Source organism: Centropristis striata, chromosome 20 (assembly GCF_030273125.1).
Source record: "Centropristis striata isolate RG_2023a ecotype Rhode Island chromosome 20, C.striata_1.0, whole genome shotgun sequence".
Classification (NCBI taxonomy): Eukaryota; Metazoa; Chordata; class Actinopteri; order Perciformes; family Serranidae; genus Centropristis; species Centropristis striata.
This window is the reverse complement of record NC_081536.1, coordinates 7,826,169-7,854,101: the sequence shown is the minus strand read 5'-3', so window position 1 is coordinate 7,854,101 and position 27,933 is coordinate 7,826,169. Positions and strand designations below refer to the sequence as shown.

At 39.5% G+C, this 27,933-nt stretch overlaps 1 protein-coding gene and 1 long non-coding RNA gene across 3 annotated transcripts in view; one reads left to right on the top strand and one right to left on the bottom strand.

Moving 5' to 3' along the window:
• The window catches only part of LOC131993352 (uncharacterized), a 94,523-nt gene that overhangs the window by 51,655 nt on the left and 14,935 nt on the right, over positions 1-27,933 (top strand). The gene's annotated exons all lie outside the window — the stretch shown is intronic.
• btbd3b (BTB (POZ) domain containing 3b) lies at positions 7,441-14,073 on the bottom strand. Its single transcript, XM_059359221.1, has 4 exons — positions 13,225-14,073; positions 12,141-12,231; positions 10,142-10,260; positions 7,441-9,577 (listed from the first exon to the last, which is right to left on the bottom strand). The coding sequence occupies exons 1-4, from the start codon at positions 13,533-13,535 to the stop codon at positions 8,545-8,547; spliced, it is 1,554 nt and encodes a 517-aa protein (XP_059215204.1). The 5' UTR covers positions 13,536-14,073; the 3' UTR covers positions 7,441-8,544.

The window sequence follows — 27,933 nt, the reverse complement described above, 5'->3', positions numbered from 1 at the left end:
TATACAACCAGTAAGCCATTAACCAAGAGTTTTCCCTCAATAACCTCAGAATTATTGCTTATTGGTGGTAAGTAAGGAAGTTGTTGTATATGAGTTACGATCCTAATATGGACTTTATAAGTCTCTACATAGCGGTGAACGAAACCATCGGAACAGCAAATAGCCTTCTCCAGACCTTTGACGTGACTGGTGGCTCCTTTTGGACGATACCAGTGACCCTCATCCAAACGTCAAAGGTCGGGAGAAGACTATTTGCCGTTTCAATGGTTTCGTTCAACGCTATAGAGACTCATAAAGTCCATACAAAGTAAAGCATATTGAGATCGTAACTCATATACAGCAACTTCCTTACTTACTACTAATAAGTAATAATTCTGAGTTTATTGAGGGAAAACTCTTGGTTAATGGCTTACTGGTTGTATAATAAGGCCATGCAGAATAAGGCATTAATAACTACTTAATAATGAATAATTAAGAACCAATATGTTACTTATTTGCATGCTAATAAGCAACTCATTAATGTTGAATATGTGTTCCCTAATCTAAAGTGTTACTCATATTAGTATTTTGAGCCATATTTCCCCTTTTAACAAACAATATGCCTCATGCTATTTCAATATTGCACTCACCCATTGAGCTATTTTGCTTAAAATTTGATTATTCGTATGGTCCTACTCTTAAGGAGTCACAAACCTATACATTGTTTAAGAATAAATCAAGATTAAAAGCTAAATATGTTATAATTTAAGCATAATTTAAATCTCTAATCTTATGTTTATAAACATGATTATCCACTTTTTTTGTTATTCTACTTCCCATCCCACTACCATCTAGTCAATAAACATGACAGCATTACAGGTTGAGCGGAAATGCAGCTGACATGACATCTACCCACACATAGACAATCATATACATATAGTGTTATTCTAAAAAACATGTGAAGCATATATATTCCACCTCCCCTGAATGAATATATAATGTTCATCCCACGCCTGTGTGCATGTGTGATTGCCTGCCAGTACAAACACACATTACTCACAATCATGCAGACAGTGGGTCTGTTTAGGAAGAGCGCTTCAAATAATGGTCTGATGCTCTCTTTATCTGTCTTTCATACATAATTTCATTCTATTTTTTTCATAGGAATAACAGTATAAGCAGCTTTTTTTTTTTTATCAGAGCTGTCACCTGTCTTTCTTCTGTACAAAGCATGCATAACACGTCAAGTTAGAGCTAGACTGCCTGCACAATAATACAAAACACACAAAGTCAAACTAGGAAAACTTCCAGAAAACACAACACTTTAATTCATCTCATGTCCTGTGATTATTTCCAGCAGCTCAGAGTGAGAAAAGCTCTGGTATCTCAAAGGAAAGCGAAAATAAGGGGAAGGTAAGGCACGGTGAAGCTTAAATTGAGGCCATTATTGAGGGCAGTGAGGGAATAGTTTGGAGCTTGACTCAAAAAAAAAAGCATAGGCAAAAAGACTTTTAGTTAGGTCAGATGAACAATGATGGCAGCTCCTATAAATCTCTGAAATAATATAAAGGTACAGGACAGTGACCTGCCAATATGAGAAGATTTATTTTACTTATATTTTACTGGTAAAGTGCAATCATTTGACGTTGCGGTGCTTTTAAACCTTGTCTGATTTTTTTTTTTTTATCTGATTCAAGGTAAAGAAAACTTCTGACAACTTTGAAACTGGCTTTCTTTTTGACAGTTGAGGCAGCTGCATCTAATTATCTCATTTAATGGTAAGATGAGAAAAGATTCTGTGCTTCACCAACATCAGATTCATCATCAGCTTGACAATTAGGCTGAGATCGTACAGCTGCCGTAATGTTTATGTAGACAGATTATGGAAATGTGGGGCTGTCTGTGAATGCAGGTGTATTACTCTCAATCCCTCTTTGATTGAACGTAGAATCTCTGCTTCAAAGTTATAATGAATTGTGCGACACTAGCTTTTACTGTATGCATTAGGACAGAAATGCCGAGGTAATGTGTTTCTGAACGATGCTAATTGCATGGACTTTAGATACAGTTTTCCCTGTGGTAAGCAGGACATGAAAAAGGGCAGCGGAACAGGAGATAGCGCTCCACTTCTTAAATTAGGCCACAAAAGCAGGCTGGTAGAGCTCAGTTGGATTTCAAAGAAGTTGAGCGCAATATGACTCCACTTTAGATGCTATTATACTCCTTGCTATAATTTAGACACAAATTTCCAGTGTGGGAAAATGTTCGGTCATTTTAAGGTTAAATAGGGAGAAAATGGGCATTCAGCAAATAAAATTCACCCGTGTAAATGTGTATTCAGGGACAGGAAATGCATTTCTTTGTTTAGCCCTGTTGCATTGTACTGACTCCCTGACTAGTTGATATTTCTGATTTGTGTGACAAAAGAACACCTTGTTCCCAGTATAATGTCTCTGATTACCAGACTCCATGCTGCAAAGGGATAAGATCCCGAAGCAGATAAGGACCGAATAAGAGAAATGCCATGGTTAAGGCATTATTCTCGCAATAACTATAGTGCATTTCTATTCATATTTACAAATGCAAATCACAAGTGCAATCATTTAAAATCTGTCACTTCACATTTTCTTTGTGCTTACAGGAAATAATTAAACTGGAAAGAGCCAGATTTTTTATGTTCGAGTTGTGAATGATTGCTCACAAAGCTCCCGTGCCTCTCTGTGCTCTTTCTCCATCTCTGTATCACTCTCTACAACAGATTAAAACACATTAGGCCTCCCTCGTATAGCTCACAGAGAGAGGGAGAGAGCGAGAGCATGTGTACAAATGAATCAGTGCTGTTTGTTGTACTGTTTCAGGCTTGAGCTGTTTCAAGTATCTTATTTGAGAGAGCCGCAGATCATGTTTAGTAAGCTCACCCTCATTATATCAGACCCTGGGGAGAGAAGGGCCCTCTCACTCCATACTATCAAAGCCATGGAGCTGCCTTAGAGGACATGCTTCAGTATGAATAGAGGCTCTAGAGTACATACAAAAAGTAGCATACTCAGCCCTCATCACCTCTCTCAGTGGGAAGCTGCCAACATTCAAGGTTTTGATCAAGCCTTGCTGTAATGGCTGTGGGTGACAGGTATACGAGACCACGGTTGTGGGAATAAATAGCTTGATTAGCATAATGCATCACCAACAAATTCAGCTTTCAGTGCACGTGAAAGAACTACTTTTTGCCAGAGTGCTGCATTCATATACCTTCCGGGATCGTATTTCATAGGACAAACACACAATTATGTAAACAGGGTATTTACTTCTGCACCATTGGAAGGTAATATAATTTACTTCCAGTGTGTCGCTGATACTTTGTCAGTATGTTGTCTGTATTTTGGCTGCTTTGAATAGGCTCCTGCAGCTGCTATTGTTGCCCCCAAAAGCGTATTTCCACTCTTTTCAGCAATCATAATTCACCTGATACACGGAGCGCTTACCTCTAGAAATCCCAGCCATATTGATCCATCTGGAGCTGAGCGACATTGCTATAAACAGGCTAATCTAACATAAAAGCTGGCCTTTCAGTGCTCCAGCCTGTTGAAACGATTTAGCTCTGCCTGGTAGCAATGAATAAATAAATAGATAAATGAGACACACTATCGCATGCTCAATCCCGCAGTGCATCCCGACCACATGTGACTGGAGGCAACAGATCTGAGATAGGAGATTATTTGCAATAATATCCCTTATATTTTGCAGGTCTTTAGCACCGCAGGGTTGGGGATGGGGATGGGGATGACAAAGAAGTGAAGGTGGCTATCATCAGTCAAACTCATGTCTTCTCCCTGCCTCCACCCACACCTTGCATCTGAACTTTGTGACCTTTTGCCATTCCCACATGTGATTAATTGCCACTTAGATTGTCCATTAATAATCTATGTGATAATTATCAGGGGAATGAACGCTTTACCTGAATACTAGTCTGACCATACTTGCCACTTACCTCTGTCTCTCCCTTTCCATTCCCCTCTCACCCCCTGCCTTGTTCCTGCTTGACTGGCTGCCAGTAGGCTGAGGTTAGCGCAATAAGAGTAGTGGGGGGCTCAGATACCCTTACATCTGTCAGGATTACAGCAATTCATTGTAACCTTCAGCAGCCCTTGCCAGATGCTCTCACAACACTTAGTGGGCAGTTTTCGCACCCAGAATGCACCTCTATACTACGATTTATAAATTCATGTACACCTTTAGAGAAAACATATGGTTTAAGGGGAGGTAGGGGAAAAGGGCTTTGAGATTTCCATTGAGATTTGTAGAATTAAAAAAACAGATTTTTAAATAATTTTCTTTGATGAATTCTTTAAATCCACATCTGTGTTTCCCTCCTCTCTTCGGCCATTATTAATTCATTGACATTTTTGCTGGGATGGAAATTATCAGGATGTCGAGGAGTAGATCTGTGATTGCCTGCAGTGAACAGACTAATGTTTGATATGGTAAAACAACAGAATGTGGTTCCTCTTACCATTTTCTTTTCCCTCGTGTGGTAGCTTTTTAGTTGGGGTGGATTTAGGAGATATTTCTATCCTGTTTAACCCTGCACCACATTAATATGCCCGGTAGTCAGTGTTGTGATTGTTTGTGCAGAATGTTAACCATGGAGTAAGGAAACAACACCATCCCTCCTAAGATACCAAAGGACCTTTTGGTTGCTTTCACAAACTTATCAGCACTTGGAACAATCAATCTTAGAGAGCATTAAGAATGTTGATCAGTATAATCCACAGTCCTCCCTCAAGTCAGACTGAGTCTTTTCATCCTTAATTCGTATTGAACAGTAATTAAACCCTCAATGAGACTTTCCTGGCAATAGCCTGCCCCCTCTGTGTCAGAATCCAACAACTCTTTTCCCTTCCCCCGCTAAACCATATGTTTATTCCAAAGCATGTCTATGTTATGTACAGAATTCCCAAGTCATATTTATGATTAATGACGAATAGTACATGTCATCTTCCTCTATACTCTGATAAACAGATGTACGACTGTAAACACTTTGAATTATGTATTAAAATTTAGTGGTAAACAGACAGGATGCCAGCATTGTATATGTGAATGAGCAATCCTGTAAAAAATATTGTATCACCACACTGACTTCCTCATCAGCAATACATTGTCTCTCCAATGTTTTCCATCACTGACAAACTAATTATAATTAGATGCCTAACCATGCATTTTATTCTTAGCCCCATAGAATTTAATTACATTTCATTCATTGTATTAAAATGGTTTGCCGCAATAGTTGTCACATCTCATAAATTAAAAAATATTGCGTTTTCACTAAACATAGCAAACCTCATGTCTTTGATAGGTTTATACCACCACTCCGCCCCCTTTTTTAGGTGTGGGGTCAGGGGATGTTCAGGGGTAGATAAAAGGTCAACAGTAGATGCAACAATAAAGTGGTGAAAGCCAAGAACCAGAAGATTAATTTAACATGCAGCTCAGTACTTTGTGTCAAGTTATCCTAGTCATAAATAAGAGATAAAAATTAATGAATGAATTAAAATAAATTGCCTATAAGGGCTTAGAACATTATGAAGGAAATATATAATGCCATTCTCATACTCATTATAACTCATAAAATGGATATCTTGAGGTCAAAGTTCAAGGGATCCCTTAGAAAGTCCCTCGTTAAAACTTATCCTGACTTTGGAGCGTTCTTTATCCGTCAAGATATTGTTGGACAAATATTGTGACAATCTGACGGCCCGCTGGAGGGCCGTCAGCTGTTAAAGGGTTTAGGAAAACTCAGCTATGTAATAGCAAGTGATTAGAGCTGCCAAAATAAATGCTGATTAAAGTCTTGCTGTTTATCCAACGGTTGTTTCTGGTAATATGCTCCATGAACAAAAGAGCTGTTTTCATCACAGTTCTGGCAGTGAGCTGATAGCCTCTGGCGGCACTCCTGCCTTCTGAGCTGACTGTGACCAACACCAAAAAATGTCAGGTCTGAAGGCTTGAGTGCCAATTGTTCCGGGAAAACAAAATGAGGAAAGGTCTTTTGTTTTTGCTTCAGTGGTAACACAAATACTTATCAAACAGTTTCTCTTTTATTTCTTTTACCTTTCACTGTATCACTGTACCAGAAGTGTAATTTTGCAGCCATAGACCAGTCACATTTGCAAAATGAAACCATGCTTGTCCCTCTGTGTCTGTTGAAAGCAGGCCTGCTTCTGACTCCTGGCACATTTCAGTCCCCCGCCGCTTCCAGTGCAATTAATGATCTTGCTTACAACATTAGCGCCACAATCATGAAAAATCGCACCGAAGCACCGAGTCCCCCAACATATTGAGCTCAATTCATCAAGGGCTTCATGCTCATTGGCGATGTCAAACTTGGTCTCAGCATTATTGAGTGCCTTGGTAATCAAGTACCTGCCATAAGCTCCCAGGAGTGATTATCTTTTTGAACATACAGTTCACGAAGAGATATTATTCATCTCAAGATTCATTAAATGACTCATCTTATTTTTTAGTTTTACAGCATACTGCATCAGGCCCTCAGAGAAAGAAGAACTTAAAAAATCTATCAAGTGTCTTTGTTAATTCATTGTTTTGTCAATGCTTGAGCAATTCTATCTGTGACTGGAACTTTTCACTTTATCTACAACACAAGTGCACTGCCAAAAAGTGTTTCAAATACATGAGCAAGAGTAGAAATCCTCATGTGAGACTTGCTGTTCTTTGTTTTTATCAACAGACAGACACATCCAGATCAATCATGGGTCAAACAGCCAGTGTGGTATGCTGGGAATTCAACATTTTTGAGGTTTTAGATGTTTAACATTGCATTATCATTCTCTCTCTATCTCTTGAAACTTGAAAACATGGTGGCTATGTCAAGGAGCCATTCTCTATGGCTGCAGTCTGTAAATATTCAAGATTGTAGAAATATTTGCCATGCCGTCAATGTCTTCAGACCTTTGCAGAAGTGATTGCACACCAAAAAGCCATACTTTAGAGTTGTAGCCTATTAAAATTCATATTAAGGAGGAGGAAGTACAATGTTGTGTAGTTCATTGGAATGCAGAATAGAGTTGGAGTTTGACAGACAAAAAGCAGGGTGTATAAGTGGCAAGAAGACAGGGATCATCAATCAACAGCAGCTCTCCTTGGCATTGTAAATCACTGCTGTGCCGAAGGGCATCATCTGTCCCCATCTCTTAATTTCAGACAAGTATGTAGCGTTATCACTTTTTACAGATGGGATGAACAACCAATATGTACCACTTGTTTTGTTTATTTGCATCATCAACAATCATACACATTCGTTGGTCTCCCAGCACTGTAGCACGTAAACACAGGACATGAACACCAGTTTGCCCATCCATTGTCACCAGCAGACAAGCCTGTGGATGTTTATCATACACCAGGAAACATATTCAGTAGCACGGTAAATCAAAAGAATCTGCCTCATTAAAAAGAACAAGTAAAACAAAATAACAAATTACAAACCAACATCAGTGCAATTCTGTAGCATATACAGTATGCAATTACTGATACTGTATGGTCACATTGGGAGGGAGTGCTCAGCAGTTCAGAGTTTTTAACAAAGAGTAAGTAAAAGTCCATAAGATAAACAGTTTCTAACACTGAATCAATCATTGATTTTTTTGTTGTTGCTGTAAACAAAACCAAGGCGCGAGAACAATTAGTAGTACACATTAGCTGAAATGGAACAGTTCTGCCCATGCTGTAAGTACTGCAATGCAGACAGATTAAACCAAAGAACTCTTTCACTCTACCATGTAGTTGTAAATGGTGATCACTTTCAGTAAAATTTCACTGTAAACATAATGACACTGAGCTAAATGAAACCTCACTGGAGTGACTGAGATGAGTGTAGGTGCAGAGCAACATGCTACAGAGAGAAATGCTGTATGGGTTTTGTGTCTCGTTATATGTAGTGCCCCCTAATCTAAGATCCCTCAAGCCCTCTCTAAGTGCCCCGTTACTAGATTCAAAGTATCAAAAAGCTGCAGATGCAATTGAAACCACTTGAATACAAATGCCTAATGAATTTTATGTTGGTATCAAGTATCATACAGCCTTTTTTCACTTCAGCTATAGTCCTGATGGTCTGATGGACTCAGTTATGACATGAAATGCTCATCGAAGAATATAGAATGTGAAGTATTGCTGCTATATATGTGCATTCTATGCAAGCATAGAAATAATAAACATACTGTAGCATATTCATCATATAAGATATCTTTGTGGCCTTCATTGGTCACAATTGTGGCATCATATACATTTCAGAATTTACATATATGCATATTTACATGCACATCTAGTGCGAGATAATTTTAATCCATGTATTTGGACAATCCAACATCTTAAGACATCTATCTGGTCCTACTCAAGTGGACCAATTACCGAAATCGAAACACACAGGTCATTTTTTTTCCTTTTGCACAGAAGTGACAAAAATAAATACCAGAGTGACACTATGCACAAAGTGATCATTTTCCATCTTCCATAAGTGCACTGAAAATCAGTGAAATGTGTGTACAGGGGACGTCAAGCATAGAAGATGAGCTCAGGGATCTGTCCCCCCTGCACCCCCGTGCCATTAGTGCTGTCCGAGGAGCACTGGAACTGAAATGTCACTTTCCCACACTGCACCTCTGTCATCCCCTCCTGTCCAAAGTAGCTGAGCTCGTTCCCATCCAGAACCACGCTGGCAGTGTAGAAGGTATCGGGCTCGATCTGGACTGGATACTCAAACCATACGGGGAAGGTGTTGCTGGAACCATCAGAGAAGTATTTGCTGAGGTTTTGTCCCAGCAGTACTCCTTGACGTTTTAACTCAATCTTGGCACTGTACTCTGCTGAGCCACAGCTAGATCCATACAGTCCAAACCCAGCGATGAAAACTCTTTTATCCACTGCAAACTGTATACTGTCACAGCGGCCCCGATAGCGCCACTGATTGCTTCGGTAGGCACAGGACTGGAATCTGTGGCAGCGCTGGGGTGTCAGGCCTTTCCTCGGCAGACTGACAAACTGCAGCTCAGGCTTTTTCGCCGCTGTGTACCACAGGAAGATGTCATTGGTCTCATTAAGCGTGAGCACGCCCGACTGAGCTGCTCCATTGGCAAAATCATCCAGAGCCATCGTAGGGATACGTATCAGGTACATGGCTTTGCCCAAAACCTTACGTCTGTTGTCAGTCGTCGAGGTGAGCTCCTGTCTCTGGCACTCAGCCTCCGCCCAGTTGATCGCTGCCTCAAACACCACTATCTCTTTAGCATTGAGTGTCTCTCGCTGTAGGATACTCTCCAGGGTCTGAGCGTCGATGTCGCAGAAGCCCTCCGAGCGTAACGCCAGCTCGGCCTGGGCATCAATCACCTCCCAGCAGCGCTGTGTCAGCTCTGGCTCCTCAAACAGGCAGCTCTGGGAGAGTAACACGCAGGCATTCTTGGCACTCAGGCTGGTTTCCAGGAAGTTGACGCAGGCACGTGCCAGGTGAGGGACAATGTACTTCTTGGCGGCATAAAGAGTGGCCAACACTGTGTCGGCACTCAGGTCAATCTCATCACAGTAAATGTACCTGTTGACATAAAAATGCAACTTTGTTATTGTAAAAACTGACCAGATGGCATACGACATAACAAAAAAAACAACATAATCAGGTTGATTATGGTTGGAACTGACTTATATTACAGTGTAGTGAGCAATAGCATCACTGTATCTGTTTCATATTCATGTTTGAGGGGAAAAAATCTAAATAGAGTGAAATCACTTTGAAAAATAATGAAACGGGCAAACAAAATAGTTTTCCTCCTACATCCTCATCTACCACCTACTGTCACTCACATTGCAAGGACACAACAAACAATAATCATAAACAGCTAGAAAAAGTAGGAAGTAGAATAAAACTGAATGAAATGAAAATAGATGTTGATTCTTTCTCTGAGATAGAGGAAGAAACACTTTCATTTGTCTGGCAGTGTAAGTGTGAAACAGATTTGTCTAAGATATGCCAGGGAGGTTTAAAACTAGTTTTATCAAAACCTTCCTTTTTACCAGCTATGTACACAAAGATGATACTATTTGTTCAAAAAGGGCATTGTTGAAAACACACAATGTTATTTGAACAGAGGAGATTCCTTACTTCAGCATTGCCAGAAATGCTGCTGGTTCCACATCTGGAATATGGATTTCATCATTGTTTTCAGCCAGTTCACCATAAAACATGGCGTGGAACACTGAGCTGCCCACAGCCAAAACATACTGTTGGAGGAGGAAGAGAAAACAAAATGACAGAGTGAAAAGAGAAATAAAAACATGCCGTATTTCATCTGTTATTTCACTGAAAACCACATGACATGTGGGTGAACATTCTGTAAAAGGAGGAAGATTATTTGAAAAGGGGATTACACTAAATCCAATTAGTTCACATGTAGCTCTTATTCTTTACATAAAATCACAATTCTATTCGTGGGTATTGAACAATGCCTCAATTCTAATCACTGTAGAGACTGAACCTGTTGAGTTTCTCACATAATGAGCAGAGCTAAGTGCGTTACTATTTCCCCTGAGGACAGGGAGGCACATTTCTAATGAACAAGATTGCCTCTGATATTAAAAAAAACAGGAAATCCTAATACCACAACTGAACAGAGTGCAGCAAAAGTTCAATTTACTGAAATTAATGACTTATCTGAACTTATGATGAAATCAGATGTAACACAATGCGACTAATAATTCCAGTGATAAGCACCGTATACAAGACTATTAATTCTGTAATAATCAAGAACATTCACGTTTTACTGTGAGTGTCTCTGCTATATGTGTGTGTGTGTGTGTGCAGCACAAGTATGTGAAGGTGGATATGTGGGTGGTATAATTTTTCTCAAAAAAGGCACACAGACTTTCTCTTGAAATTGCAGCAAACCCAATGCAAATAAGGCTTTCTGAAAACAATGCTGTTGTTGTGGTTTTACACACTAGAATTCATAGAGGGGTGAGTATATAAATACTGCACATTAGAATAAGATTAGTCCCCCCTCTTGACCCACTGTATTTTACAGATGTTCACATAAATTATTGCTTTTAGCTGCAAGCAGCGTCCTCCATCTTGTAAGGATATAACTTTGTAAATGAAATCATAATGCATATCTGAGCTCCTGCCAAATGGACACAATAAAGATTGCAGGGCTGAGTGTCATTATATCCCATTGGCATAATGTCTCTGCATAAAGTGCAGTCAAGTCATCCTCAATGTCCTTCCATAAGTGCTTTCTATAAATGCACTGAAGAAGTGCACTGCAGCTACCAATCATAGATAATACATATGGGTCCAGTATCAAAAACAAGAAAAGAGGATCCATGCAGGGCTGGTCTCAAAGCGGGGATGAGGCATGGACAGCGGAGCCAAATTCAAGGCTGTAAAATGACCAAATTTAATGTGTATTGTATAATCATATTCAGATAGAGTAGACATAATGATGTGTGAGGCACATGTAGGCAGCTATGGACCTAAATCATTTATGTGAACATCTTTGAAAAAGCAATGAGGTCAGAGGGCGGGCTAAACAAAGAAGCATTTCGACCTGCATGTTGCAACTGGCATAAACAGGATGAATATGGCACCCATTATGATAATAATGGCTATTTATTGTAGCTTCATTATACTGTCAATCCAGAATTCAAAAGCTAATCAAGTAAATGAGGACAAAAGTAAACTAGGATGGGAGATGCAGAGTTGAATGCCTCTTTGCCTCATTATTGCAACTGTGTGCTGTTGGATGTGTTTGATTAAAAGTTGAGTAATTGCAGAGCTGTCTGTGAAAAGCTGAGCTAAAGCAGGGACAAAGGCGATCCATTCTGTGTGAGATGACTGCTGGAGAGGATATCCCTTCCTCCTTCGCTCACTCCGAGCCTCTATCCGTCAGCCTCATTTACATAAATAATTGAGGACTGTCTAGAAAAGACACATGGTGCGGAAGTGAGAGTCGAGCACAAAGGATTTCACTTCCATTACTGCTGGCAATGGGGGAGATTATTTTTATGCTGATATGATATGAACAACACTGGGCCGGGCTGGCTGATTGCTTGTTTGCTAATTTCCTCAGTGCTACCGTGACTTTACTGGCTGATGAATTTCTTACTCTGTGTCCTGGCAGCCGCTGGGTCCTTCCAGGCTGACCCACCACAAAGTGAACATCTGCCATCAGCTCATTGTTGAACATTACTGAATTTCTAGGAAGGAGAAAAAACAGCAGAAAATTAATTTTACATATTTTATCCTGTGCATTTGTTTTAGAAGAGAAGCAGAGGAGAAACGGCACAAGATGAGATATTAGGGTGATATATACACAAACCCATTGATATCTATTAGATGTAAATAAAACTCATACCAATTAGTCTTTGGCAGGAGTTCAAACAGAAATTATAGATGACATGTATATTTATCTTTTCTGCTCCTCCTAAAACAAGTTGTAGGATTGTATGAAGTGTCCCAAATGCTTCAGGCAATACTAGAAATATTTAATTGATTTAAAAGACCTACACAGCACACTAAAACACACTTAAACTCTTTATATCTACATAAAACAGGCAATGAAGTGAGTGGAAAATCCCCGCTGTGAAAGAATGGGACCAACAATAAAGCTGCGTTCATATATTATTGAATAGTGGAACATGTCACAGGGGTGGGTAAACAGCCCCATGAATTTCTGGAGAGACAACAAAGCCAGGTCGGAAAGCACACATTTTGCTCGGGACAGCTGGGGTCTTTTACTGATAGGCCAAGGTAAATATTTTGCTTTTAGTACAGAGCAACCTCTGCCTGTTGTGCATATCAAACGCACCCGGTGGCTGTCCACCCTCTGTTATGTCAAAGCGGCAGGAGCAGGAGAGGGTGTAAACAGAGATACCCCCAGCAGAGTGAGGGCAGGGCAGAGGGAACACCCACACACAGACACACACACACACACACACACACACACACACAGACACACACACACACACAAACACACACACACAAACATACACACGGACCTCAGTATACAGGAGTAATAACCTTACATAGGTGTTTTTGGACACATAAATTTAATGTAGTTGAGAAAAGTGGCAGTTAAAATGCAGTGGAACATGCAGCTCGTATCTATTGAACTTAATGAGAACATTTTAATTAAAATGTGATATTTATCTTCCCTGAGAGCAGCACTGATGGTTCCTGGTCGTACCTACCTTTCTCTTATAGTGGAGTAGAGTCCCTGCCAGTTACAGTTCTGTATGGTGTTGTTATTGTTGAGGTTCTGCTGTTGGTACTGTTGCACTGTGGTGGTGGATGCCGGCTTTTTGGTGGGAAAAATATCCGCTGCCATCTTCTTCTTCTTCTTACTCCTCAGAGTGATTATCTCATAACAGACAGGGGGCAGCTTGGAGCTGCCACTGGCATTCCCTTTCTTGGAGCTTTTACTTGACTTGCTTTTCACTGACTCGGGAAGCATTAAGAAGAAAGTCAGACATTTCATGTTCCTTCCCTTGGCATCGACCATGAGTGTGTTCAACTGCCGAGCAGTGGGATTGCATGCAGAGAAGACATTCACCAGGAGCAGGCAGGTGTGAGGGAGGACCGAGCAGAGACTTGAGCTGCACTCGGCAGTGTAGTGATCAGAGTTCCTGTACGACGTTTCACCTTACGGGAACTAACAGGACTTCTCTCTTTTTTTTTGCCCTTTTTCTTCACTCCTCTGAAGAGACTGGTGATCCGAAGGCACTTTTCCTGTGTGAAGTTTGATCTGCTGAAGGAGAGGCTCTTGGGGTTCCCATCCCTGCTTGTCCAGAGTGATGAGATCAGCTCTTTAAATCACTTCTTTTCCCCCTCTGCTCCCTTGCCTCTCTCACTCACTGCTTTGTTGAGGGTTGGCCTGACAGCCCCAGATTTAGTACAGCTGCAGTGGTCCTCAGGCAGGCAGCGGTGTTTACTCAATTCCTTTCATTTCCCACTCTTACTCCTTCTGTGCTTCTCTCCTTCCTTCAGTCTCTCTTCGTCTGTGCTTCTTCCTTTTTCTCTCTAACACTTCTTTTTTTCCCTCTCCCTCCTACGTGGAGCAGAGTCATCTGCAGGATGCTGTAGCGGTGGATGCTGTGTAGCTCTGCTCAGCCTCTCGTTCTGCTGACTACAGAGGTTGAATGGGAGAGCGCAGAGGAGATGGAGAGCCCCCCTCCCCGCCCCTCACAGCACAGTACATGGCTCTCTTCGTAGCTCAGCCAATGGCAGCGCACAGCATTTATGATTGGCTAATGCAGCCTAGTGCAGCACAGACTTGAATATGCAATTGTCAACGTCTCAATTAAAGTGACAGCCATGCCCCATAAGAATGATTTTAACAATTTTGCTCCCTGTGTTTGCTTTACCTGTGGCCACATCATTCAGTCTGCACTACAGTAAATATATCCTCCATGTTATATTTCAAAAGGGCAATGCAAATGTACATGCTCTTTTTAAGGGCAGAATTTGCTTAATTCATGCATCCTCTGACAGTCGTACTTCTTTTTTAATGAGCTTTTCATAAATATATACAAACAGCTGAATTTGCAATACACTAGTCTCTTCTGCTTTGATTGGAGTTATGACCTCTCAACAGTTTTGCTAATGTAAAACCTCATTTACATGCAGATCCAAGTATGATTTATAGATAAAACATTCATGTCAAAATGAATTTCATACACAAACTATTCTTATACTAGTAGAATTTCCTAATGTAGCACATTGCAGTGTGCTAATATTCCTGTATCTTTAAATATTTTAGATTTGAATTAATGTTCCGTTTTTGCATTTTAAATATGTGAAATCGCTGTGAAACACTGTGGATTTCTTTTGGAAATTGCTTCCAATCCCACCCAAGAATATGTGCTTTTGCTAAAGCTTTCTTGTTAAGTCATCTCTTCAGGAGAGTACATGGGGCTATAAATGTAATGCACTCTTTGCACAATGTATAATGCATACAGTTCCTTTGCTCTTCTTGTCTGGTTGGGCCTGTGCACAGTGTGTATTCTATTTAAAGCAGTGGGGTGTTTTTGCTTTTGGGTGGTGTGGTTTAAAATGTTATGAAATGCTGCTGTATTAGATGTAATAAGAATTCCGTGATTTATTTATTTTGTTTGATGACACTAATTCTACTGCTATTATGAGACCTGCATTGATAATTGTATTGTCTTAAAGTAATAGTATGTAGAATTTATCTTAAATGCGATTTAGCACCCCCACAGTTTCAGAGTGCAGCAACACAAAAAATAGCAAGCCAGGTATTACTCATTAGGACAACAGCAAGAAGGCCAGTTTGGTGTCCTTTTATTTCTGGAGGCTTTCTTAAATCAAGTCAGAGATTAACTCTTGTCTGGCGGCCTCATGCAGTTTTACTCTCTTCTTTTTCTCTTCATATTTTCTGCCATAATGTCTTTAGTCTCTTAGTTCCACTATGATATCCATAGAGACTGCTCCGGTTATGGCAATGCTCCCTGCCAGCACCCGCCACTCCCCCAACCCTCCTTCTCCCCACAGTCCAAAGCTCCTGCTCTAGTGGTGTAAACACCAACATTCCCCCGGCGCTCCAAGGAGTCCTGGCAGCACGGCTCACTGAGCTAAGTAATGGCAGCTACAGTTCACATTAGTTGGTGGCTAGCAGTTAGCGGTTAACAGCTTTTGCAACAAGGAAAGCTTTCTGTCCATCAGAAAAACTCCCAAATGAATGAAAGCTGAGGAGCCGGAGGATATTAGAGGGAAAAACAGAAAACATTTTCTCCTTAAAATCTAACGCTTTACCAAAATCAGTGACATACAGTAACTGGTGGAGATCGCACCTGCTCAGCACTCACATAGAGCAAGAAAAGACGTTCAGGCTGCTGAGTGGGAATGGCAAGGGCACCATAACAAGTCAGGGAAGCATCAAAATTATTTTGATGCTGTAATTTTAAAATAAAATAGTAGTTAATGTTGCAATGTTGTAGCACTATTGCTACATAGTGTATTAGTTCATTTATATATTATATAGCATTATATTTGTAAGAGCGACAATCAAATTAACAAAAAGAACGGGTTGAGGTGAATACATTTAATTAAGAATATCTTCCTTGAACCACTGTCACAATATTGATTTTTCCATAAACCCTAATTAACTGCGTTAATGTTTGCTGCTCTGAGCATTAGCCGCTAAGCTTCCTTATACAGTGTGTGCTGGAGAACAGAGAAATCTGCTATGGTAACATGGAGCCAACATTACAGGGCACCATACTCTCAAATTGCAGGCCACTAGAGATGTTACCTTGGTAACCACATCCACAAGCAACAGCAGGACAGAAATGTAGTGTACAGAAAACAAAACAATGATGCTAGTAAAGGAAAAGTACTTCCAATGTTCTGTCTTTTAATCTAGGATACTTGTTTGTTTTTTCATCTTAATTTGTGCTGAAATGTTCTATTATTCCACAACAATTTATTTCTAAGCACAATATGACACATGTTTAAGAAGCAACCTCGATAACTGGTGACAGAGTACACATGTCTTGTGATTTATCTGGCAGCCTTGTCTAGCAGCCTATATGATAAATAGGATGTTGTTATATATCACCCTAAATGGCCTGCTTTAATTGCATTTTCTCTCCATTCATCAGCAGAAAATATAATCGTGTTATTCACACATCCAGAGCTAGGAAGTAATGATGGTGTTGTCACAGCTTCAACATCACCTTTGTCTCACACTTTGTCGCCACATAATCAGACAATTTTATAGAAAAAGTAAAACATTAGCATAAGTGTAGTAGCACGGCAATCAGCATTATGGTTGACAAAGACCATTAGTCCTTTGTTAATATTTGATGGTAAAATAATGCAGAAACAAACACAAACACTAAGATCAATGCTCAGAAATGTAACTAAATTTAAATTAACCATTTTGATTTTGTCATTACTTTGATTATTCTTTTATGATTTTGAGATAATCGCGCTAAAATTAAGAACTTGTAGTAATATAATCGGTTTATTTTCTGATGCAAGTTTAAACATTACGCCTCATATTTCAGTGCCTGGCAGTACTCCAGCCTCTGTGTGTTAACTTCAAAAGATGAAGTTAAAAAGCAGCAAAAGTCCAGCTGTGCCTTTGTTGATTGCTTCTTGATGACAGTACTCAGTGCAAACCTTTATCTTCAAAGTAGTTAGACCAAGACACCTCTGTCTTTTAAGAAGCAACTGCAGCAGGCATGAAATAGATACAAGCTGGTTAAGGTAGGAGACGTAGAAATAGTCAGCTACCTCAAACATTAGGAGAATATTTAAAAATAAATATAGTTACTCTCTGCTGTTCTTTACATCAGCATGAGCTTGTTTTATTTTATTTTATTTTTAAAAATCATTTCTATTAAGTAAGTATTATGTCGAAAAAGATAACATATCCTACAGTTTTTTTCAAGATAGATTTGAAATACTTTATTTATGGTTTTATTTTACAAGCTGAAGACAGAGATTGAGATACAAATATAGAAAAAATGTGGAAATACAGACAGTTTTTCGGTAACGCTTTATAATAAGGTCCTTATATAACAAGTAATAAGGCATTGTTCTCGCTTTAGATCCGGTAGTTGCAAAAAGCATAGTTAACTTATAATAAATGAGCAATAAAGTATATTTTAATATCAATAAGCAAACAAAATAAGATTTATAAAGGCATGGCAAAGACATAATGGGTGGGTCATGGGTGTTTGTAATGCCTTATATAAGCTTATAAACACACAATAATGTTAATAAGCATCTTGTAAGGACTTACAAGGGCCTTATTACTTGTTAATTAATGGTTATTACAAGGACCTTAATATAAAGCGTTACCCTGTTATTATATGTGTCATCATCGTATTATTGTGATGCCACTGTTTTATAACATACCTCAGTTTTCCTTTTGTGCCATTAAAAATTGTGTTGTAGTCTGGTGTTGCAAAGGTCAAAGATAGGTCAGGATAGGTTGCCAGACGTATCGGGCTTCCCTGCTAGATTAGTTATTTCTAGTTATTACTAATTATTTCACCTAACCAGCATACAGGTAATGCATTGTTGTTCCACAGGATCAGAATGTTCTAATTCATAAATAAATGATTGTACACAATAATTATATTACCTACATATACTGTATAGTAGCTTTAGACTGAAAAACGGGCTTTCAGTCAGTGGATTACTGTATAAGACATCAGTTTGTAATCCAAACAAAAAATGGAAGTACCGGTTTGCAGTTTTTCAGTGTAAAAAGTCATTTTAGTGTTTAGAAGAGGTTTTAATCTTCATCGAGACGTCAGGTAATTTTCTCCAAAACCCACTGAATGCTGAGGTCTTTAGTTATGGTGTGGAAGTTTCTCCTCGCCGTTCTGAGTTTGAGCACAGAGCTGCGGCAGTAAGTGTGTGTAGAGGCAGAGCTCTTCTGCAGCGAAACACCTGCTGAGAGGCTTGGCTGAGCACAGCGGAGGAGAGAGGAGGCTGGGAAATGAACTGTGATGCTGGCCTGGCACACGGAGGCAGGGACAGGATCCAGCAGCTCGTCCAGAGCTCACCCCCACCCCCACAGCCGCCTGCCCTCTCCGCCGCCACCATTAAAGCAGGCAAGGGCACCTGACAGGTGGAAGGGGCGGAAGTGATGGCGTCTGCCCAGAGACGGGGCTTAGAAGTCCTGAAAAAGAGAACTGTTAGTCAGCGGGGTCTGGGAGAGAGCCGGCAGTCATGCACAAGAACAGTGTGAAGCTTGTGTGAGTGTGTGTGTGTGTGTTTATGAAACGGAAACTTGTGGTTTATCCAAACTCTTTCTGACACTGCATTCTCTGTTTTTCCTCTCTGCTTGTTCACAGACCATCACAGCATAAATTCAGCCAAGCGTCTCAGATTTTGTCAGAATTTAAATAACAAGTTAATATGACGAGAGGATAAAAATGTAATCAGAAAAACCAACAGGAATTTTTAACAATGTCTTGTCAAACAAATGGCCTTACACACTTTAACTGACCAGAGAAGACAACAACACCATAGATGAGATGATAGCCTCTCCTTCGGCTCACAATCAATATGTCACAGTCACAAGATGTATGGGGGTAATTTTACCTGCCTAGAGAGCACAGAGCAGCCACAGACTGTAGGAGGGCTGCAAGAGCCACCAAATTCTCTGGATCACATGCAAAACAACAACTATTTAAACACACTTGCCCCACACATGCAGTATCAATCTCTTTTTGATATATCTAATCTGTTTAATTTTACAGCTGTGTATGTGTGTGTGTGCGTGCGTGCGTGTGCGTGCGTGCGTGTGTGTGTGCGTGTGTGTGTGTGTGTGTGTGTGTGTGTGTGTGCTGCTGAGTGCGTGGACACAGTAATGACAGTGTAGAGAAGACCTTATAACCTCAGCCCACCACATGCTCAAACGCTGACTCCCACACATTTTCTATCATTGCTCACTCATCGCGCTCTCTTTGCTGTCATAAAAACTTCCTAGCCATCATTTCCTGTGTGATTAAATATTGGAGTCTTTGCAGATGAATTACATATTCTGCCCTTTGGTTAATTTGGTTTATTTGTTAGAGCACAGTTTGGTGTCCTCCAAAACGATTCCCAGTTCTTTTGAGATAGTGTAGATCATCTATGTGGGAGTTAATTCCAAAGCCCGTTCTTGGTTTGTATGTGCATAACACCTAATTGGTGCTTCAACTCTGAACTGCACAATTATACTGAAAGGTTACAACATTTATATTGGTAACTGGGGAACTTAAAATGGTCTGATTAAGAGCAGCTGTGCCCAGGCTTTGTTAGAGATATATTTTGTAGATAATTCATATTAAAAACCATGTTCAGCCTTTCCAAAACATGAAAACACAAGAGCAAAAGAGTAAGGAATGGATAATAAAAAAAGCCAGATCCCGCAATGTAAGCTACAGGCATTAGCATATCTGGCCAACTAGCTTACTACTTGCAGTACTCATGCTAATGCAGTGTTATTTCCAAGCCAAGCAGCATGTAATTAGCTAACTACATTATTCTGTGGGGTTACAAGTTTATTTGTTTATTTATTTGTTCATTATCTTGTAGCTGAAACTAATTTGCAGCCCCCTTCCCTGGTTAGGCATTTAAATCTAGATTAAAACAGCCAAACGAATGAGTTGATAAAACAGAATCAGGATACAAATAACAGCATGGATAAAGCCAACTAGAGTACACGTGTATAAGAATATGTATGGCATTTATAGCTACTAGAAAACTCCAGCAGTGTGGACTTTTATTGGTGCTTTTCAGTGAATTCAGGGCTTGTGAAGATCAAGATTATTTGCGATTATTACATATTGTCCCACATAGGACATGCAGTTACTAGGATCTCTCTTATCCTCTTTCTCATTCTACTACCATCCAGATCAATATGATTCATAAATTACAAACACTTTTGGCTGCATACTTACTCTGGAGTCTGACTGGAAGGATATGCTTCTTCACTAATTTATGAGAGTAATAAAGTACTACTTTATGAGCCCATATCGTTCATTAAAACCACTGACTTGGAATGCACTAAATAAGATAACCAACATTGATTGTCCTGCAATACTAATCCAGTCTGGACACAGTTTATTTCCTTTGCATAGATCACTGAGGCAGTACCAGAGTTCTGCAGTGGGAATGCTTGATGTTTCGTTTACATAAGTTTAAGTGTCAGTCTAGGGCTGTGTTCCTTGAGATCCCAATTTGCAACATGTCTTCATACAACAATATGTCTTGCAAAATATGACTGTTTTATATAACATTGTGAAATGATTGCACAGTCACTGTTTTAAACGCACAAACATGCACCGTTTAGGTACAAAAACTACTTGGTTTAGGAAAAAGATCATGGTTTGAGTTAAAATAACTATGTTTTACTTACCGCATATAACTAATTGACATAGTTACATAACATAACATGATGTTTTACATGCATAATTAAAATAATGCTGTTAACTTTTGGTTTCACAGTGGACATGAACAGTGGTCTCTTACATGAAAATCCTGTAGTTTTGAGCTCATCCATCCATCCATCCATCCATCCATCCATCCATCCCGACCTTCTCTCTTTGCGGACTTTATCACTCTGTATATTATGTTGCCTGACTTCCTCTTTTACTCCCATCATAATTACTACAGCCACTAGAGGTTGTCACCGAACATCAATATGGATCTTAATAAGCAGCTCCTCCTCGCTCATAATCATGTGAGTTATATTTGAAGTATAGTATACTAAAATTTAGTTAATATAACTAGGAACAGTGAATGAGAACAGTCTGACTGAGGTGTGGGTCCTAGGGAAGCTACAGGGAGTTCTTTTTACACTCAGAGTTGGAAATGCTTTGAAATATTCAGCTTTCAGGAAAGCTTATTCAAAGTTGGTGCCATTTCCAGGGAGTTATTTCACAGATAAATATCCAGGTGCAGTGGAGGTTTGTGGAGTGTCCATTTTAGCCTCATTTGACTGTGATTGCAACTGTTCAAAAGAGTGTTTTGCCACTCAGGTGGAGAGGGATCAGCTGCCTCAAGTGGAAGTCCTCAAGTTGAGGATTTCAGTTATTTTGTGGTCTTATAAACTGTCTCTTATCTGTTGTTTTTTCTCTTGTGAAGCACTTAAATGATGATGACACTGGCGGGTTTCAGTTCTACATAGCCCACGATTCAGTCAGTTTAATCCATGTTTTTTAGTTTTTAAATCTAAATTATTTAACACACCTCCCTCCATCTCTACAGTTACGCCTAAATCAGTTGAATATTAAAGCGTATAAACATTTTGTCTTAATAAACCCCTCAAATTGATTAACAAATCAGCTTGCTTTTTTCATGCACAAACTGAAATCCCATTACAACCTTCCTGTTCATACTGTAAGCTAGTTGTAGATCTGAATATGTGATCACACACACACACCGAACTCCTCCGCCCAGCCGCCACCAGTATCAAGGACCTCAACTTCTTACAATTTCACAAACGTTTAGGCCATAATCTGATGCACATAAACTCACTTGCATCACCACTTAGCTCTTACATATAAATGTTTGTGTCAGTGGCAGGGTTTAAATCATGCAGGTTTTCTTGCCAACCAAACATCACAGCAGACAATTTTACTAATTAGCAAAACATCAACCAGACAGAAGGTGCTTTTCATATAGAATCAGCTCTTAACTGATCTTTAAGAACTAAAACCTGCATATTCTCATAACTGCATGGCTGCCTTTTCCTGCAGCACAGCACAACACTTTTCTATAGCTAAAATATGGAAAGCAAGGTGTTGACGAAGCTGTTTCCATGTTGGCTGTAGTCCCACGGATGCTGAAGAGGCTGACCATATGGTTCATCCTGTGATGTGATTTACTGTAACATGTCTGCAGCCCAAACAGATGCAGGAACTTGTGTATTTACTCAAGAATCCCAGTCATAAAATATCCCATACTCTGTCTTCAGCTTATGCATTTTTGTACCGCGTATTACCATAGGACTTGTACTGCCTTGGATTGTGATAAATATGTATATGAGCATCTAAACAGACTCCTTATGTGTTCAAGCTGCGCCAAAGGAGCCCCAGAGGAGCAGTGTGCTGACCAGGCACATACAGGCAAAACAAAGAGAGGGAGAGAAAGAAGGAGCAGACAGATGGAAAGAGATATAGAGATAGTTTGTAATGAGGGTCCTTTTGTCGAGGGAGGAGGGGACGTCTCCTTACTGTCTTAATAAAGCAGGAGGAGAATGGCAGTGGGATAACAGTAATGATGTGCTCAGCTGTTTAGATTATACCCATGGCATTTATACAAAGAGAGAGACAGAGAGTGACAAAGAACAGAAACAGAAAGTGCATTAACATGTTCAAGGAAAGCAGATATCTACATGTCATTTAGCTGAATGTTCACTAGATAACTCTGTTGATGTCACATGTTTGAGATGCTGGATTTACATCATTGTGAGACACTGCAATTAAGATGCTGCAGCTTTGTGGTCAGACGCTGTAGGTTGTTGCAGGGTGCTGTCAGGGGACCCCAGTGTTCCATATTGCAACATGAAATTGTGTGTGTGTGTGTGTGTGTGTGTGTGTGTGTGTGTGTGTGTGTGTGTGTGTTAATCAACAGAAACCTCTGGGCAAGAGAAGGTCAGAGAGGAGATTGGGTTTTTTGAACTGACTGAAAACAGTCCCTATAGAAAGCCGTGGAAAAGCAAAAAGTGAGATATGGTTCTGTGGAGCACATGGGAAAAGCCCTTCAAAGCTGATTCTTAATCCTTTTCTACCCCAGACCTCCTCCCTTCTCCTTCCCTCAGTTTAATCTCTGACACTGCATTAACATTTAAATTTTTCACAGCAATTCCAATCCAGTGTATGCCATGACCACCTAGATTTATTCATTTACACTAATTACCTACTTCTGAGATGGGAGTGGATGGTTTAACCTTCTCACAGCTAATTTCTCATGATTTCTCCAAAGCCGCACCCAGCCCCACAGGCGCAGAATATGACCTTTTCTTATTATATTATCAGCAACGCAAACAAAATGACACTAATCAGGATAATATGGTGGCACCTTTAAAAATCATTTCAGTTAGTAGCAATAGAGGACATGATAAAGAATGACCATTAGGTAGAACAGTTTATTTTGTTTGCTGTTCTATTTAATAAATGTCTCTGTTTATTTTGCGGTGGGTTTTTGTTGTCAAACAGATTCTCTGGCAGCCGGCCAGTGTGTTATATTCACCGAGTTTGAACGACTGAAGCGCTAAACCTGTGGCAGAGATTGCTGTGGCAGATTGTAAAGTTTTGCTGATTTGTCTGTCCATCGAGCCACCCACAGTGTTATCTTTAAGACAGCCTTTGGTTTGTTGCTCTGGGCAAAAACAAAATAATAGCTATTTGAGACAAAAGGACTTATGTGTCCTTGACAGCCATGCAGCATGTGACAATTTCACAAAAAGACCCAGGGTACGTGACAACAAGAGAATCCACACAGTTTGAATTGAGTGTTGCGAATGTTATTATTTAACTTATTTACTAAAACTAGTGCACTCTCGTCCTGCCATGACATACACAGTCGCCCATAAAGTTGGAATCATTTTGTTTTTAGACACAATCCCCTGTTAATTGTGGTTGTTTGGAAGTGATTGAGTAATAGTTTTGAGAAGATGATTTCACGGAAAGAGGTAAAAAAATATTTTATTCCAACTTTATGGGCCACCGTGTAGTTGCGTCCCCAAGCAATGCTAAAGTATATGCATCATTTGCAAAAAGCTAACGATTTGGGACCAAGCTATCTTTGCGATAAACATGCTCTAAGCTCTTTGCTGCTGTGTTTTAGTATCTGGAACTGTATTTCCATTCAAAGCACACAAAAAATATCCAGTATGAGTCAATTTATTTTCATTGTGAGTTGAAAATGGTCGATGAGCAACCCAGCATCCTGTCGTGGCCAGATTTGGCCCACGGGCCTTAAGTGGAGTGTCACTGCACTACACAGTGTGTACATAACGCGCTACTAAGAAATATGTTCCGTAGAGTGTACTCGACACTCTTTCTTTGGGTCTTTAGCAATACACCCACCAAGTGTGAAGTCTATCAGATGAACAGTTGTTTCGAAAATCGAGTTACAGGCATACATACATACAGACAGAGACTTTTTCCCTTTTAGTTCAAAGACTATTTTCACTGGAGTTTCCGTCATAATGGCTGAGTAAAAAATGGAATTAGTGGAAGGAGGGCTGCAAGGAGGATTATAAACAAGGGTTATTAAAGCCACTTAACAGTCCTGAGGGCCAGTTGTCCAGATGGAGAACGTCTCCAAAAAAAAAAAAAAGTCCTCCAGACTAATTGCTAAAATAGGTCATTTGTCATTGCCTTCCACAATGACTCTTGTAAGCTTTTCTGATGGTGTCCCTATTGGCAGGACGACTTCTTTTGTCAGTGTCTTATCAAAAATGTGACATCATGTGGCATAGGAGATCATGTTTTCTGAACTGCCACCCCTATGGTCACAGTTGGGTTAGGGAAATAATAAGGTCAACGCTAATTCTATCTTTACTTCTGATAAATAATAATTAGTTGTAATTTGCTCGGCCACAAGAGACTCTTTTCAGGTAAAATAATTAAATAAATCAGATAACCAGTGCTGTTGTTTTTTCTGGTGAGGTAGGGTCATAATTCCTGGCACCTTGTCCTAATCTGCATATTGTGTTCTGACCCACAAAGTCCACCCACCCACAACAACAAAGAGAGGGATGTCACTATGGACAATCATAGACTAACCTTTACGTGTATGCAAATCAAACATATGCACAGTGCCAATTAGACTGCCAATGGAAAGATTCTGTGTTTTTTCTTATTTGTTCAATGTCAAAAAGCCCCTGGGTGTCTGGTAATTTCTCAGCACAATTAATTTGAGTAAACTTTGTTAAAAGGTCAGCAGTGAATGATGGATTATGGCTTGTTTTTAATTAAGATTTTTTTTTTCTGTAATGCGATTGAAAACGAGATAGTGAGTCAACACAAATAAAAAACATTTTTCACCATCTTCTTTACCTGGCACAACACAGCGAAATAGTTTGGCTCTATTTGCTTATGCTGAATGCATCTCACTGTGAATGTGTGGCTGCACTGATGCACATTAAAACACTCTTTTATGCTCCTGACTGTGAAAAGATTTAGGTACACCGGATACCAAGTGATTTTACCCTGAAGCAATGTCATATTTGTGGTTTGAAAAACCTTCATATTCTCAAAAGTACCAATGTCAATCAAATCTAATGCTAGCTCCAAAACAATCTATTCAGACCTTTCACATCTTAATGTTTTTGTGGAAGAGGAGCCAAAGCTGACTAATTAGAATGATACTGCTTTTGGAGCTGCATGCTACTTTCTAATTTCAGATTTGTCTGACAGTGGTGCAGCCCATGTGGGTGGTGTAAAATGCCTGGCAGCTCTCATCCAACATGCCCAGAGAGAAGACTGTGCATACTTATTATAAGAGAAGCTTTGCCATATTATATGATAGTGCAAGAATTTGTATTTGTCATGTTATAGAATCATTCTGGAAAAGATTCTAAAATAACATATGATTTAATCTCCAATACACTTTTACCAAACAGGATGGAATAAAAATGATTAGCTTACAGTACACTTTTGTTTTTAGGTGTTTTTAATCAAATGACAGTTTAGGCAAGCATTTTAAAGTCAGTTTAATGTAAAAATATGACAACTTGAAAACTACTTTGATGCAGTACCTTCCATCCAGGAGACTAAAACAAACATTTGCACATACTGTTTGCTGCAGGGTTTCTTGTACTGTACTATTTGTATTTGTCATGTACTATTTGTATTTGTCATGTTATAGAATCATTCTGGTAAATATTCTAAAATAACACATGATTTAATCTCCAATACACTTTTACCAAACAGGATGGAATAAAAATGATTAGCTTATAGTACACTTTTGTTTTAGGTCTTTTAATCAAATGACAGTTTAGGCAAGCATTTTAAAGTCAGTTTAATGTAAAAATATGACAACTTGAAAACTACTTTGATGCAGTACCTTCCATCCAGGAGACTAAAACAAACATTTGCACATACTGTTTGCTGCAGGGTTTCTTGTACTGTACAGTGGATGTGGTGCAGCCTGTCGCTTCTGTATTCCACCCCTGAGTGCCGTGAAGCTGATTTATAAGAAGGAGGGGCCCGTGAGCTGCAATCAGCCCATTTCCATCAGCGTTATGGCTGCCTGACAACATCCAGCTGTCCCTGATGTGCCACCAAGGGCCGATGGTGCGCTTGTCAGCTCTGCTGTTTTACTGCAGCGCTCACTGAGACGAAAACATATACACACATGAATACCTGCCCACACAGTCACACATGGTGACATGCATGCCCCCCTCCCCACACACATAAAATCATAGAATGAAATACATCATTGTCTTGTCATGGAATGAGATCTGTAATCATGATGCTTATATGCAAAAGAAAAGAAATACTGACGCATAAGAATACTTTATAACATACATGGAAACCCACAATATGTTGAATTACTGGAAAACTTACATTACCACAACAGAGACTGATATATCACTCCAGGACATGATAATTATAAACATTACAATACATTCTGTTTATATTAGTATTATAACAACGAGATATATAGTTTTATTAAGGTCAGGAGGGCCCTTTACAGTTATTGCCACACTCAATTTCCTCAGACTCTTTCTGCTGTACATACACTGTCTTATCTACATGGACATCAATGTTTTATATTGTCAATCTCAAAATGTAAATACCATGTGATCTCTGATTTTTTTATTATTAGTGCTGTCAGTCAATAAAAATAAAAATATTTAATTTTGATTAATCATGATTGTCTATAGTTAATCACAAATGAATCACATGTTTTTGTTTGTTTACCCATAAAGATAATTTTCATACTTGCTCAATTATCAACATGGTAGGAGACTAATATGCTTGGTTTATGAGAATATATAGATGTATTATTGGTAATGTATAAACAACACAGTAATTAGAGGGTTATGCATGTATTCATAGTACAGGAGTTGTGTCCAATAACTGCTGGTCAAAATAATGCACCACCTGTCACCCTGAGGTTACTGTGATTGCTGAGTGAATTCTCAGGTGAGTGCAAGCATAGTGTTTCCCAACTCCTCTGCTATTTGTGTGGTCCCAATACAAGTCGTGTATCTTCAAAATGGTGGTGGCTTTCGATAGCAGTTCGGAAGAGTAGCAGTTGGATGCAACTGGACTGTGCAAGTAACTGAATTTACTTCAACCGTTACTGCAAATATCTTTGGTTTTGTCAACAGAGCCATCTTACTGGGCTTTGTGGCTGAATATGCCATTGAAAATACCCTTTTCTTTCTCCATTGCTTGCTAATTACCTTCCAACTT